At 42.4% G+C, this 14,808-nt stretch overlaps 1 protein-coding gene across 5 annotated transcripts in view; it reads left to right on the top strand.

Moving 5' to 3' along the window:
- The window catches only part of NFAT5 (nuclear factor of activated T cells 5), a 58,315-nt gene that overhangs the window by 36,137 nt on the left and 7,370 nt on the right, over window positions 1-14,808 (top strand). For 4 of the 5 annotated variants that reach the window (XM_065848362.2, XM_065848368.2, XM_065848366.2 and 1 more), the window contains 9 exons: window positions 1,813-2,003; window positions 2,894-3,066; window positions 6,391-6,525; window positions 6,696-6,748; window positions 7,857-7,989; window positions 8,527-8,604; window positions 10,630-10,778; window positions 11,308-13,744; window positions 14,437-14,683. In XM_065848362.2, coding sequence (XP_065704434.1) covers window positions 1,813-2,003; window positions 2,894-3,066; window positions 6,391-6,525; window positions 6,696-6,748; window positions 7,857-7,989; window positions 8,527-8,604; window positions 10,630-10,778; window positions 11,308-13,744; window positions 14,437-14,675 — 3,588 coding nt within the window. In that variant the 3' untranslated portion in view covers window positions 14,676-14,683. The remainder of the gene's footprint in view (window positions 1-1,812; window positions 2,004-2,893; window positions 3,067-6,390; window positions 6,526-6,695; window positions 6,749-7,856; window positions 7,990-8,526; window positions 8,605-10,629; window positions 10,779-11,307; window positions 13,745-14,436; window positions 14,684-14,808) is intronic. The other variant, XM_065848363.2, reaches the window with a different exon arrangement.

The following is a 14,808-nucleotide window of genomic DNA, read 5'->3' as shown; positions in this document are numbered from 1 at the left end:
GAAGGATGTGTTGTGTCAAGGCAGAGATATATAATCTGTGATGCACGTCCTGTTAAAACTACAGTTACGCCAGCTGCGTAAATAGACACTTGAAGCATACAGAACTAGGATGGTGAAGTGCTGCAGCTGATTGCTGATGGCAGTGGGTCATCATTATGCCTTATTGGTAAAGACATAAAACCAGGTTTCATTTAAAAAATAAAAGACACCTTTATAAAAAAGAAAGTAGTATCTGCATCCACATATGTGTCTGTCTCTAAGGCGGAGTCCCGAGGTGGAGCTGAGTTGTGTTAACAGTGTGCTTAGCAGTGGGGAAGAACATGTGGATCGGTAGAACCAGCAAAGGGAGGAGCAGTTGTGAGTGTGCTGAACAAGTGCAGCCTGTTTCCTATATAGACTTCGATGCCTTTAATTTACCAGCTCCACAAAGAAATGTTTATGATGCAGCCCTGACTGCTTCTGCCAATGTATAGAAGTATACTTATCTTTAAAGTCCAGTTCAACAGTGTTAAAACCATCTCTAACACTTCACTCAGTCCTCCTGAGTGATGTAGAAAATCCAGTAAAGTTTCATAAGAAAATAATCCCTCCGTGTAGTCCTGTTGCTATGGTGGTTTAGTGCTCATTTGTGTGAATTTTTGTAATGGGCCGTTGTTCATCTGAATTTCCTTTTAATTCCTTTCCCAGTTACCCTTTAGCACCCATCAGTGAAAATTCTGTTTGGAAGAGTCTTATGTTACTGAATTCCTGGAAGCTCCAGCTTGTTTCACCGACAGGCAAACTAGTTCATACCCTGCATATAAAAGCCTGCCAGGGCTGGACAGACAAAGTGAGTCAGTGGATTTGCAGGAAATCTGAGCTAGTGGGGGAAAAAAAAAAAAAAAGTAAAGTACAAGAGGGCTTTTTGTTTTCTTTGGGATATTGTAAAGATGAGGAAGAACAGTGTAGAAATGTTGGTAGTTCAGTAGGGATCTGGTGCTCGCTGCTCTCTATGGGCAGCTGTGCAGATGCTTCCCCTTAAGCCACTGAGGAGCAGGTTCTGTGTCCCTTCAGAGAAAACCACAATACATGATGACTGAGAACTAGAGAGCCTACAATCAGTATGCAACATTAAAATTGTATAAACAGAACTTAGTGAAGTGACTTGTCTGGCAAAAGAAAGATGATCGTGCCTGCGAGATGCCAGTGGGTGTTCAGCTGTTGGTAGCAGATTTTTGTGTTTTCTTGCTGATGGTGTGGCAGAGCTGGAGCAGTTAGCATCCAGATGATGGGAGATCCTCTTACACGCCTTTTGTATCTTCTGACAAGAGCACCGGGAAGAAAACCAGCACTGGGTTTGCTGTAGTGAGGCTGTTTCTGGCCAAGAACACTTTGATGATGTGACAAAGACCGTTCGTTCAGCTTTCCGTGTGACAGATTCAATGGCAGGATGACAGAGTCCCCTTTCCTGCCCTCTCCTTCAGGCCACTGCGTGAAATTAAGTCCTTTTGTTGGCTGTTTTCATGGCCCCGTGTTTATTCGTACTCTCTTGGCTTTTGAACTCTTTGATGTGGTTCGTATGTGGGAGCCTGTAGTGTTTATTTAAGGGTTGATTGTCTTTTACTGGAAGAACAAATGACAAAAGATAAAAAAAATATTGGCATTTTGTTTATAAGCTAGATGAAAAATTTTTGCTCCTTCTTCGCTTAGGATTGTTTCCAGCTACACTGGGAGCAGATTCATTTCAAATTCAGCTGCGTAAAATGTTTTCTGTTTTGATGAAGAGGCGTTGCTGGCCAGTTGGCATATTTACCGTGTGTTGCTGCGTTTCAGCTGGAAGGTCACAACGAGCCGGTGGTGCTGCAGGTGTTCGTGGGGAACGACTCTGGTCGGGTGAAGCCGCACGGGTTCTACCAGGCCTGCAGGGTCACCGGGAGAAACACCACTCCCTGTAAAGAGGTGGATATAGAGGGAACGACTGTTATTGAGGTTGGACTGGACCCGAGCAACAATATGACACTTGCGTGAGTAGCTTTTTTTTTTTAAAGAAATTATCATTTATTCATTTGTTTTCAGAAACTGATTTTCCTTTTTCGACTGGATTTTAGCAGTTAGAAGTCTGGAACATCTGGGCACACACCAGGCATTTAGTGCAGAGCTACATGTATAAGAAAAACTTTTAAATTGCCTTCTCAGGTTGTGTTTATTATACTTGATGCTTCATCTGGTCTCTCCCTAAACCTTATCGATTAACTTTGTTATGCTAATTTCATGTTCTTTTTGAACTGAACATCCCAAATTAGGCCTCAAATGTTCCCTGGATGTAGGGCCTGAGATCCTGGTAAATAACAATATTCTTCTTTAATACATCAGGCTGTGTTTGAGGTTGTTTTGTTTGTTTGCTTTTTGCTCGAACCCGTTTTGCATCCAGCGTGTGTTTCTGCGCGTCAGCACCGCATCGGGCTCAGCCGGGACCGGTGACGGGTCTGTCACTCCCAGCTCCCACTCAGCATACAAAATAATGGGACTATGCTAAGTGTTCTTATACGGCTGCTTCAAGGGAACATGGAATATTTTGTAGCAATAATCCTACAAACCCAGATCTAGCCCCAGGAATGGAAGAAGGGAGATCTGTTATTATAAATTGAATGCTTACCAGAATTACTTGTTTACATTGGATTTTCTGTTTTTTTCATACTCCTTCCTCACATGATTCATCATCCTAATTATGTAGGGATCAATTGAAAACAAAGCTATATAATGAGAAAGGTCATATAGAGATTTCATGTAAATGAAAAAAGCCCCTAATATTCAGTAATTGTTTTAAGAGTTTTGACTTTGTGGCATGTGTAAGTAGTTGAAAGATTATTAAGGATGCTGAATTCTTAAACTCTCAATTATCTTGTGTTGTTAGGGTTGATTGTGTGGGAATACTGAAGCTGAGAAATGCGGATGTTGAAGCCAGGATAGGGATTGCTGGTTCCAAGAAAAAAAGCACACGAGCTAGGCTGGTGTTTCGTGTTAACATCACTCGCAAAGATGGTTCAACTTTGACTCTTCAGACACCTTCTTCCCCAATCTTGTGCAGTAAGTATCAAAATTGAAAGTTACTGTTAGAGGACTCTGGATTTTAGTGTGATTGCCTAAAGACGCCTTGAGGAAAAAAACAAACCCAGTGTTAATTTGTGATTATTTCAGAATTGCTATGGCTAAGATCACATGGGTTTTTATTTGGGGTGGGGTGTTAGTTAAATGACTGACCAATATTTAAAAGTAATTATAACTTTTATTAAATTATTTTTTTGCCTCTTAGAAGGTGAGAATTTTTGTTGTGGTTCCTTTGAACTCACTGTATGACTTTCTTGATAGAGGTTTTCCTCTGATCTGTATTGTCATGTTCATGTCCCAGCTCTCAGTGACAGCAAGGGCTTCTCAGAAGTTAGTGAGCATGGCTCTTCACAGTTGTGGGAGTTTGTTGGGCCAGAGGCTGAATCTGTTCTGGTTCAGTGCAAGAACGAAACTTTTTATAGCTAGTTATTAAGATGCTCTATTTAGCACTGGGTGCAGATGGCTGTGCTGGCTGGTCAGACCGAGCAGCAGGGCCGGGGCGGTTGGGAGGCTGCAGCACACTGGGGCTGCCCGTGGCCGGCTCTGTGGAATTCTGCTCATCTCTCAAAGGGAAAAGACAGGAAATTGTGTTTCAGACAGCTGTTGGTGGAACTGTTGCTACAACCCAGTGCATAGGATGATAGGAAAGCTTTTTCTCCATGCCTGGAACACGGTGTGATTATGCAAGCTCCTGGGTGCTTGCGTTGTGCTCTTTACATCATATAAAAACTTACTGGTTTTGGTGTTCTCTTTTTTCTAAACACTGTCAATACCTATTGTGTCAGGGCTCCTATTCAACTCATCAGAAAGGGCAGCGCAGTTTTGTTGCCAAGGAAAGAACAGATTGGAAGAGGAGATAATTAGAACCATGTGAGCTGCGGGCGCCGGGCGGCTCAGCAGACATGCCATGGGGCCTGTCCCTCCTGCCAGGGCTCTGCTCTGCCAGCAGCCCTGGGTACGGCCCGGGGGAGCAGGAGCTCCTTCTTCCCCTTCCCCTGTGCGTGATGCTTCAGGCCATAGTTTGGTGCTTGGGTGCTCTGCCAGAAAGGTCAACTCCAGGTGTTCCCAGCTTTTTTCCTCCTCCTGCCACTTTTTGGGAAATCTTTCTTTTCCCTGTTTTTTTCAAACTGGTGGAGTTCTCAGATTTATCCATTTATGTTGTTGGAAAATACCTAAGTACGTTTGCTGGAAATATGGTTGTCTCTGTAGTCTGTTCCAGTCAGTATCACATTGTAGTATCTGATGTTCATTTTCAGATTTAAGAGATAAACATTTTCTGTAAAATCTCCAAAACCTATTTCTGTATATGTTTTGTTTGTATCATTAACTTACTGGTTAAACATAAAGTTATTTAAATAACAGCAGAAATGGGAATGTAAATTATTTGGTGTTTTCTTGAATTCAGAACTTGCTGTTGGAGAGGCCAATTTTAAAACAGGCTGTTTAGCTAAAAAAGGTATTTTTGATGCATTTCCTGCTTAGATTGTTGGTTAGGCTGTTCCGTGGTTGGTTTATGAGGGTCCCTTGTGGTCTTAATTCCTGTTTGTCAAATGGATCCTTTGGTACCTGTAACATTAGTAGCTATGCTTTGAGATATGAGCGATGAGTAAAAAGCAGAATGTCTGAGTGATGACATGCTAAAGGACATTAGAAGAAGAGGAAGAAGGAAATAAAAAAAAAAAATTATCCTTCCCTAAATAAAGTTCTTGAGGCTCTTCCCAGGTTTGCACTCCCAGATTTTGTGTTTCTGCAGCCTTAACTTACTCCCAAATTACAGTGATTGCAGTAAAACCTTAACCAGCAGAGTAGTGCTGGTACGTAAATACTGAGTAATATGGCATAAAACGTTGTTTCATTTATTTCTTTTATATAAATAATCTCCTCCAGCACACTACATCTGCTTTGTTTGCTGCATGGTCTTATTACAGATGTGTACTGCACCTTCTGATAATAAGGTTCAGTTCACTCATCAGAGCCTGTTTATGTTTTACAACTAATATCGCTGTCGAAGTTTCAGTGATGTTCCTGAAACCATAGGAAGGACATTAAGTAGATGCAGGCTCTTTATTTAAGGCCTACATTTTAAACAGGCTTTGCTAACTTGTTAGCAAACCGAAATCCAGTTGCTCTTTTCAGAAGTTCGTGTGCCTTGAGCGTATTTAGTGTTGCGTAATGGTTGCTGAGGAACCCGCTGCAACAGTTGTAGAAAAATCCTTTCAGAAAGGTCATGAAATAATTTGGAGTGTTACAGTATGTGTGTTCTTCTGTGTAAGCCCAGAGAATACTGTTATTAAACACTAAAAATGGGCCATGCACGTGCAAAGCACAACAGGCCTATGCCACTGGGATTTTGTGTTGAACAGAAAAGGTGGTTGAGAAAATATTATTAAAAACCGGAATGATTTCATAACATATGACATGTGACATAGTAAAAATACATTGTTTTAAAATGTATATCTGCATTTAAATTGTCTTTGATGCTCATCTTCATTTAGTGCACGTAGGCTTATTTGATTAATGCTTTAAGCAGCACAGAAATAGTTTGCAGCAGAGGCAGTTTGTGATGTGTCGTATAAATCATCCCTGAGAGGCGGAGGTTTCCAGGGCTGTGATCTGTAAGCCAGTTTCTGGGGTATAAACTGCTGCGATCCCAACTGCAGAGACACGGCTCTTGCAGTTGTATCAGCCGAAGTGCAGAGCTCAGAAAGTCCAGGGATCACGGGGTTTTGGGAGGGATGTTAATGCGGGTCCAGCCCCAGCCCTGCACACAGGGACGCCCTACAGCTCTTGTGCTGGCCAGAAAGCTACGGCATGGGAAAAAACCCAACAGGTAATATGGGAATTGCTACTTCTGCCCTTTTGCATAGCAGAACAAAATGAGCCTCATAAAAATTTTTTTTATGAGCTTAAGGATAAGTTTGTGCTTCAGCTGTATCTGAGGGCTGATGCATTTGTTTATCGCTCTCTGTGCCGGGGAATTACAGAACTGAATTCTCTTCAGAACACTCCTTGAGCTTTAGCGTAAACACTGAAAGTTTTGTTTTGAAGATTTAATAAGTGCAGGAGAAAAGGGAAAATATTATTAGTGGATCGTTTACGTAAGTGTGATTTTTATGAGGTCATTACATTTAGTGAGGAAATACTCGAACGGTTCTCTTCTGAAAAGTTTTGTCGTGAATGATATAGTAAAGGAAGAAGCTCAGGAATTATTTTGTTCCTTCCTCTCTAATCCTGTAGGAAAAGCTTTTTGTTTCGGATGTTGGTATTGTCTTGATTTCAAGCTGTGTGTTTTTTCAATTGCAGCTCAACCTGCAGGAGTTCCAGAGATCCTAAAGAAAAGTCTGCACAGTTGTTCTGTGAAGGGCGAAGAGGAAGTTTTTCTGATTGGCAAGAACTTTCTAAAGGGAACAAAAGTGATTTTCCAAGAGAATGTTTCTGGTCAGTGTGAAAGCAGCAACGGCTGGGGGTGCTGAAGAGCACGTGTTTGGGTTTATGGGGGTTGATAAAGTTTAGTTGTAGAGAGCAAACCAAGAAGCAGAATCAAAGACACTAAAATAAATTGCTTTATATGGATGTACAATAAATTATGCTTTTTAACTTTCCTTTAGATGAGAATTCATGGAAGGCAGAAGCTGAAATAGACATGGAATTATTTCATCAGGTACTTCTGTATTATTATTGTTACAAAAAAATACTCCAACTCATTTTCAAGGAAAAAAACAAACAAAAACAAAAAAAAATTCACAAAAAAACCCCCAACCCCCCAAAAAACCCGAATAAGCTTTTCCTTCTTCCTGTGCATTTCTAGAAATAATATTCCTTTTCTTCAATTAAGTTCTTTAGTGAGTGTGGGAGAATATAATTGTTGGGGATTTACAGAAATGTAGTTGTTCAGTTTCTAATTGAGAACTTAGATACCACTGTAGGAGTGTGGTATGTGACCTTGGTGAGCAAGTCTTTGTCCTTAATTAGGATGTAATTAAAAGGCCTACTCCAGGTTTTCCAGCAGCTTTCCTAAGGACGCGTTAGGGCTACTGAGGGGAACCACATAGTGTGTGGGCCATGGTCTGTACACCTGGCTGGATTTCTGTTCCACTGGGCAATTTTTTGCAAAGTATTTGTTTATTCTTTTTTACACACTTGTCTTTATTGGGCTGAAATTAGAGAAACTGAGGTGTAAACAATGTCTGACAAATGTCGCCTTGCTCCCACTTCGAAGGCAGTTCCACGCATGTGCTGGTAGAAATGATTTCGCACTTCTGGTGGGACAGATAGTTGGGGAATAAACAGCCTGTAGATCACTCGTCGCTGCTGCTGTTGATGACTGGTCGCAGGCCTGTTTTTTGATGTCTGCTCAGTGCTAAATCCGCTTAAGTGTCATGTGAAACTGCCTCCTCCATCTATTCACACCAAATACAAGGACCTGATTCAGCAGAGCGGTGAAGTGTCCAGCAGCGTTTGATGGCGAAGGGATTGCAGTTCAGTAAGGCAGCTTAGGCCAAGCTTATGATTAAAGTACTGGACTTTACAGGTCTTTGCTTTCTTCACCTTCCATTTAACCTGTAAGTTGCCCATGAACATCATATGGGCAGATTATTCAAATATCTTCTAGCACAGGTTAGTTACTGAAAATATGACTTGATCGTGTTTTCCCCAATGTCTTTGGTTTTTATGTTTTATCCATGTGTGTCCCTGTTCTGGTGGGTGTAAATACAATTAAAGTCAGTAGTAACAAAGTGATTTTTTAAAAAATTATTTTTGTGTTCCAGAATCACCTTATTGTGAAGGTGCCACCATATCATGACCAGCAAATAACCTCAGCTGTTTCTGTGGGAATATACGTGGTGACCAATGCTGGCAGATCACACGATGTGCAACCATTTACCTACACTCCAGATACATGTATGTACAACACAAAACTGGGGAAAGGAGTGAACAGTTTCACCTGCTAAGCATCTCGTTTCTGATTTCATAGTATTTAGTGCATAAACCAGAAGTGTTTAGTAAGAACATGGATCTTTTCAAACTCCTCTTGCTGGTCTGGCTTTTCTCACTGATGTGGCAAGTAGCTCAAATTCCAGCTCACGGACACAGCGGTTCTTAGGAAGTAGCATCCATTTCTAGTAAAAGGTTCAAAATGAAGCTGAGCAGTGCAGCAAATACACCAAAAAACTACACCAAGCTTTATCCTGTATTGCAATGCACAGTGCAATTGCTGACTGACTGGATTTGGAAGTGAAAATGGTATTTTGAGCGCTGTGATCATTGATGCATTCACAGCCACAACCAAAGTTTTGTGTGACTCAGATTGTGTCTCTGGGTTTCAAACAGCCTCAGTTTCTTTAAGGTATAAGTAACTATTTTGGTTTGCTTTGTGGTGTTTTATTGTTGTTTATTTTCTTAACGTAAGGAAGTTTTCAATGTGTTTTGTCTTAACAGCTGGTACTCTGAAAGTTAATGTGAAGAAGGAAATCTCCAGCCCAGCCCAACATTGTTCTTTTGAAGAGGCTATAAAAGGTACTAAATTGATTCTTATCATTGTTGTTAATAATTGAACTATGAATTCTTACCCAAATTTGGAGGAATGAATCAGACATCCTGTGAAGATAAGTCTGTGCTTATAAAATCTGGCCATATTCTTCTAGTGAGGTTTGTTTTCTGATTCTGAATATTTTACTTTATAACTGTATTGCTTTCATTATATATTTTAACATGAGCGAGTATAGAACAAAACCTTTGCAAAATAAAGTCAAACCAAAAACCACCTAAAAAACCCTATTTTTGTTTTCATGCCTCAGGCCCTGCAGTCTGATCTTCATTTAATACTCTTGCAAGGGAAAAAGAACAAGAAAGCTGCCTAAGATGGCAGTTAATACAAAGGATTTAGAAGCTATGTACTGCTGTTTTAAGCAGAAACACACACAAGTTGGTGGTGAGGGAAGAACTGAGTACTGAAAACCATAATGTGCCAACACGGTATTTTTCAGAAGCTGTTGGTGCTTCCAGGGCATCGAGCTAATTAATTGCCAGTAATTCTGGCAATTCCCCTTCAGTGAGGGTTTTTTTCCTGGCCAGTCTGTCCATGCAAAGTGTATCTTTTCGTTCCGAGGGAACGAGTTTTAGGTTTGCCTGGCTTTTAAGTGTGAAGTGAATTGATCCTTCTGATAATTGAAATGAAGTAGAGGAAAGCAATGTTTCTTAGTTGATTGGTAGAACTATGGCAGTGCACAAAGGCTAATGGAAATTTCCATAGGCTGCTCTGCTGAAAGCAGGTTGAAAGGTAAGCAAATTAACGAGGTGATCACAGGTTTGATAGGAATCCATAGCTTCAGGTTAAAATCATGAAGCCCGTGTTTGAAGTTAATAGCTTGGTCTTGGCAGGGGATGTATTTATTAGTTGACTTTGCAACTTGTTGGGAAGGATAATACGAGATATGATGAGTTTAAACCTGCAGAGAATATTTGGGGGAGAAACATGCAAAAATATTTAGGGCAATGAAAAAAGCCGATAAAGGGACTGGTAAGACTTCTGGCATCGAGATTAAAAAGGTGAGGGAGATAATGACTGATGTAGTGGGGCCAGGCTGACACCTGTCTGATCCAGTGATCAACCAAGGGGAGACCAGTGGCTTTGGGAGAACATCTGCTGTTCATCAGGGCACAATGTGCTGCTGCTGTTGCTTCACACCCTCTGCTTAATTTGTGTGATAAATCTTAATTTAATTTCTTACGTGGGTTTTCTGTGAGCCATCTCTTTTTTGACAGTTCATTCCTGTGCCTGTTGTGCTCTGGGTTGATCATGAACCAGAGGTCAGACAATCTTGTCTGCTCTATGTACTTTATCTCTCAATTTGTCCCAGCTTGCCCTTCCTCACTGTACTAAGTGATAAAGACCAGGTGGGGATCTCAGCTTATGTAGTATTTTTAATGTGGATCAGGAAAAATTCAAATTAAAATTTAAAAATTCATTTTAAGAAACCAATTTTATACTTAAAAATAGAAGAAACAGACACTACAGAAGCAAAATAACAATTTGCTTTTGCTACAGAGCTGACATGCAGATTTATCAAGTTTTTACTTGACTAGTCATTTAAGAGAATTAGGATACTGTCTGAATACTTTGGTCACTCTGCTCACACGCTTATCTGAAAACAGACATTTTCAAGATGAAATAGGAAAGTTGTACAGTTAAAGTGCAGTAAAGTTTAAAATCTGATACTTTGTGGAGTCTTGAGCTCTCACATTTGTAGCTCAAGCAGTTGGTGGACGGCTGTCCTCATCTAGGAGGATACAAAATGAAAGAAAAACAAAACCAAGGCTTTGCTGTTAGTCTTAAAAATAATCTTTGAAGGTTTGAGTGTTTTTTTAGGATTATTCACAGTATTCAAATGGTTGCAGTGATCTCTCTGCATGTTGACGTCTTACACGAGGATGAGAGCTCTTAGGGTAGAGCTGCACCATGGAACGGGGAGCAGGGAAATGAGGAACCTGCTCTGCACAGCGAGTGATGTTCCATTGCCTTTCCCTTCTTTGTGACTGCAGCAGTGAAAGCCACCAGCTGTAACCTGGAGAAAGTGAACATGCTTCCTAGTGCCTTGATAACTCCGCTTATGCCAAGCAGTATGATTAAGAATGAAGATGTGTCTCCAATGGAAGTAAGTGCAGAAAAAAGGTCTCCCCCTGTCTTCAAGGTGAGTTTGGTTGTGTTCTGAAGACAGTAGCTGTTATAGTCTGAGTTACCTCTGCCCATCAGTCTGTGTTCTAATAGTGGAGAAGAGTAATGCAGAGGGACAGTGTTGTGTCTGAGATCGATCTGGGAAAAACATGTGATCAGAGAACATGATTAAAATACTAGATGTTTTCCTTTGAAAGTAACTTATCTTGCTCCTGCATTCAAACAAATTGATTGGTTAGTGATACTGTGATGAACTTCTTTTATCCTGTGACACCAAACTAGTAAATTACTGTAATAACATCATTTTAATCACTTCCTAGTGTTGTTTTCATTAAATTGTGCCTTGACTCCTTCCATGAAGTAGCATCTCCACTGCTGGTCGTTTGCTTACTTGTTTGGTTATGTATGGAGAAGTGCGTAGCCATCAGATCTTCCATCTGATCTTGCCTGAACATAGTGGATTGGTGGACATCTTACAAGCTTATGCTTAAGTTATGGTTATACTGAGTAAGCTTATGAATTGCTTAATGTTTTGCTCTTTTCAGGCTTCAAATGTGGTTGGACCAACTCAACAAACATTGGAAAACAGCATGTCCGGCATATCAACTTCTGCTTCCCATTTACCTTCTGAAAATGAAAACCAGCAACAAATCCAGCCGAAGGTGTATAATACAGAGACACTAACTACTATCCAAACGCAGGACATTTCCCAGCCTGGTAACTTTTCCACAGTCTCTACTCCAAGTCAGCTGCAGAACAGCGATGCATTATTGCAGCAAGCTGCACAGTTCCAACCGAGAGATTCACAGACCAGGGAAGTCTTGCAATCAGATGGCACAGTGGTCACTTTGTCACAATTAACTGATGCATCACAACAACAACAGTCTTCACTCTCGGAACCAGCACAGACGTTGCAGCAACAGATTTCATCGAGTATTTTCTCATCGGCGAGCGGTGTGAGTCAGTTACAGAACACTATCCAGCAGCTGCAGGCTGGAAATTTCCCAACCAACACTGCCACTGGCAGCAACAGAAACGTTGACTTGGTGCAACAGGTACTGGAAGCTCAACAGCAGTTATCTTCTGTTTTATTTTCTGGTTCAGACAGCAGTGAGGATGTTCAGGATCAGCTAAATGCAGATATCTTTCAGCAAGTTAGCCAGATACAAAATAGTGTCAATTCTGGGATATTTTCCTCATCAGACACAGCTGTCCACTCCAGACCAGAGAACCTTCTGCCTGGACGAGCTGAAAATGTTCACTCTCAGCCTGAAAATGCGTTGTCCAACCAACAGCAACAACAACAGCAGCAGCAGCAACAGGCGATGGAGACTTCTGCGGCAATGGTGATGGGAATCCAACAGAACATTTGCCAAGCTGCAACACAGATGCAGTCTGATCTGTTCTCATCAGCGACTTCAGGGAATGGAGCCCTCCAACAGTCACCCGTTTACCAGCAGGCCTCTCACATGATGAGTGGGTTATCCACAAGCGAAGACATGCAGATGCAGTGTGAGTTATTCTCTTCGTCTCCTGGTGTATCTGGAGGTGAGGCCGCCCCCGCTGCTCAGCCACAGGTCTCCAACAACGGACCTTCTATGTTTCAGACGTCAAATTCTGCAGATGGAGAAGAAGCTTCAGGTCAGAATAAACAGATGCAAAGTACAGTATTTCAGACCATGGTTCAAATGCAGCACAGTGGAGAAAGTCAGTCTCAAGTTAATCTCTTTTCATCTACCAAAAACATGATGACTGTTCAGGCAAGCGGGACCCAACAGCAAGGAGGTGGGCTGTTCCAGCAAGGCGGAGAAATCATGTCTATTCAGTCAGGAAGCTTTATGCAGCAGTCTCCACATTCACAAGCTCAGCTTTTTCACTCTCAGAATCCTATTGGTGATGCTCAAAATATATCGCAGGAAGCACAAGGCTCTATTTTTCACAGTCCAAATTCCATTGTGCACAACCAGCCCAGTACCAATTCCTCAGACCAGCTGCAGCCTCCGATGTTCCACTCGCAGAACGCCATGGGAGTGTTGCAGAGCTCCTCCGTTCCTCAAGACCAGCAGTCTGCCAACATGTTCCTTTCCCAGAGTTCCATGAGCAACCCTGCAACTCAGGACGAACAGATGTCCTTCTTTACAAGCCCAAATCCCATTTCTCCTCTTCAGGCAGCAAACAACACTGAACAGCAGACTTCTTTCCAGCAGCAGCCGCAGATAGCTCATATCCAGAGCTCCATGCTTCCCCAGGACCAGCCCCAGCCCCAGCCTGCTCAGCAGGGTTTGTTTCAGTCCCAGGTGACGCTGGGCTCCATCCAGTCCGGCTCACTTCCCCAGAACCAGCAAGGAGCCATCTTCCAGCCTCAGCATTCGATAGTTGCTATTCAGAGCAGTCCTCCATCCCAAGAGCAGCAGCAGCAGCAACAGCAGAACATGATGTTCAGTAGCCAAAATGCAATGAGTACAATTGCTTCTCAAAAACAGAACATGATTTTCAATCCAAATCAAAGCCCAGTTCCCAATCAGGAGCAACAAGGCCAGTCCATTTTTCATCCACAGACTAACATGGCACCAATGAACCAGGAGCAGCAGCCCCTGCAATTCCAGAGTCAGACACCAGTGTCTTCTCTTCAGAACCCGGGGTCCAGCCAGGCTGAAGCACAGCAGCCAGCCATCTTCCATAACTCACCCCAGATTCAGCTGGTGCAAGGGTCACCGAGTTCCCAAGAGCAACAAGTCACCCTCTTCATCTCCTCAGCTTCCATGTCTGCCCTGCAGAGCGGCATGAGCCAGCCAGAGCTGCAGCAGTCTCCCATGTACTCTTCTCAAAACAGCATGGCAGGAATGCCGGGACCTGCTTCTCCTCCACAGCAACAAGCTGCTTTATTTCACAGCACAGCAGGAGGAGCCATCAACCAGCTGCAGAATTCTCCTGCCTCATCTCAGCAAACGTCAGGAATATTCCTCTTTGGCATTCAAAACAGTAAGTGGTAGATGCCTGATTCTGAGTTTCCAGTTTAGAAGAGCTACTGATTGGAGTCCACGAGACAATGATTATTCAATTCTAAGACATTTCCTTACCAAAAGAAGAAAATCCTGAAATAAGTAGTGCAGCACTACAACTGAGAATATACATGCTCATCATGTTGTTCTCAGTGTACACTTACGTTGCTGATTTTGCTTGAGAACTTTTAGCTTAAATATCTGTTGGTCTTCTTATAAGGATTAATGTGACAAAATAATCTTAGAATTTCGTCTATATTTATAGAGAAACATTAGAAATAATACCTGTTATTTGCATATGTATTGTTAAAATGGAAGGAGCTGGTGAGTGCCTTGGCTGAACCGAAAAAGACGCATCTGTAATTAGTAAAGACAAAGGATGGGCATACTCAACCCTTATGCCATACGTTTTGTCTTTCTTCTAACTAGTATTGTCCTCTGGTTGGGGTGTTAGTGGTGTTCAGTCATGATAGAGAGTCTATGCATTCACTATATGCACCTTGAACTTGTACCCTGAGGAGTGGGGAGCAAAGGTGTCCACGGGAACAAAAGCACCTACAACTTTCTTACACAGTTGATAGGCTATATGGATGGATGCAAAGACGCTGGCTCTTTCACTGCATGTATTAACCTGATTAAAATGCTCCTTTGTCCTCCCTCCCTGCGTTGCAGACTGCGGGCAGCTGCTGCCGTCAGGGCCGGCGGCGCTGCCGGAGGAGCTGATGGCCATGGGGCAGGCTGGGCAGGCGCAGAGCGAGGCGCAGGCGGCCGTGCCCACGCTGCTCTCCCAGCAGATCTCTGAGACCCCTCCGCTGCCCTCAGCCATGGCAACCAACCAGAACATGGAGAAAATAGGAGATCTGCTCGTGTCCTTGCAAAACCAGGGGAACAATATGGCTGGCTCGTTTTAATTAGTCAAGTAAGTTGGGTGTTGGGGGTTTAGGGTTCTTTCCTGCCACGCATGCTTTTGGTCTTTGCTTCGGTGTGTATCATCGTGCTCTAGGATCAGCCGAAATACCAGTACTGCTGAGCTGAGAAGATAAA

This window comes from Patagioenas fasciata, chromosome 13, assembly GCF_037038585.1.
Source record: "Patagioenas fasciata isolate bPatFas1 chromosome 13, bPatFas1.hap1, whole genome shotgun sequence".
NCBI classification, from domain to species: domain Eukaryota; kingdom Metazoa; phylum Chordata; class Aves; order Columbiformes; family Columbidae; genus Patagioenas; species Patagioenas fasciata.
This window is presented reverse-complemented; position numbering and strand designations above follow the sequence as displayed.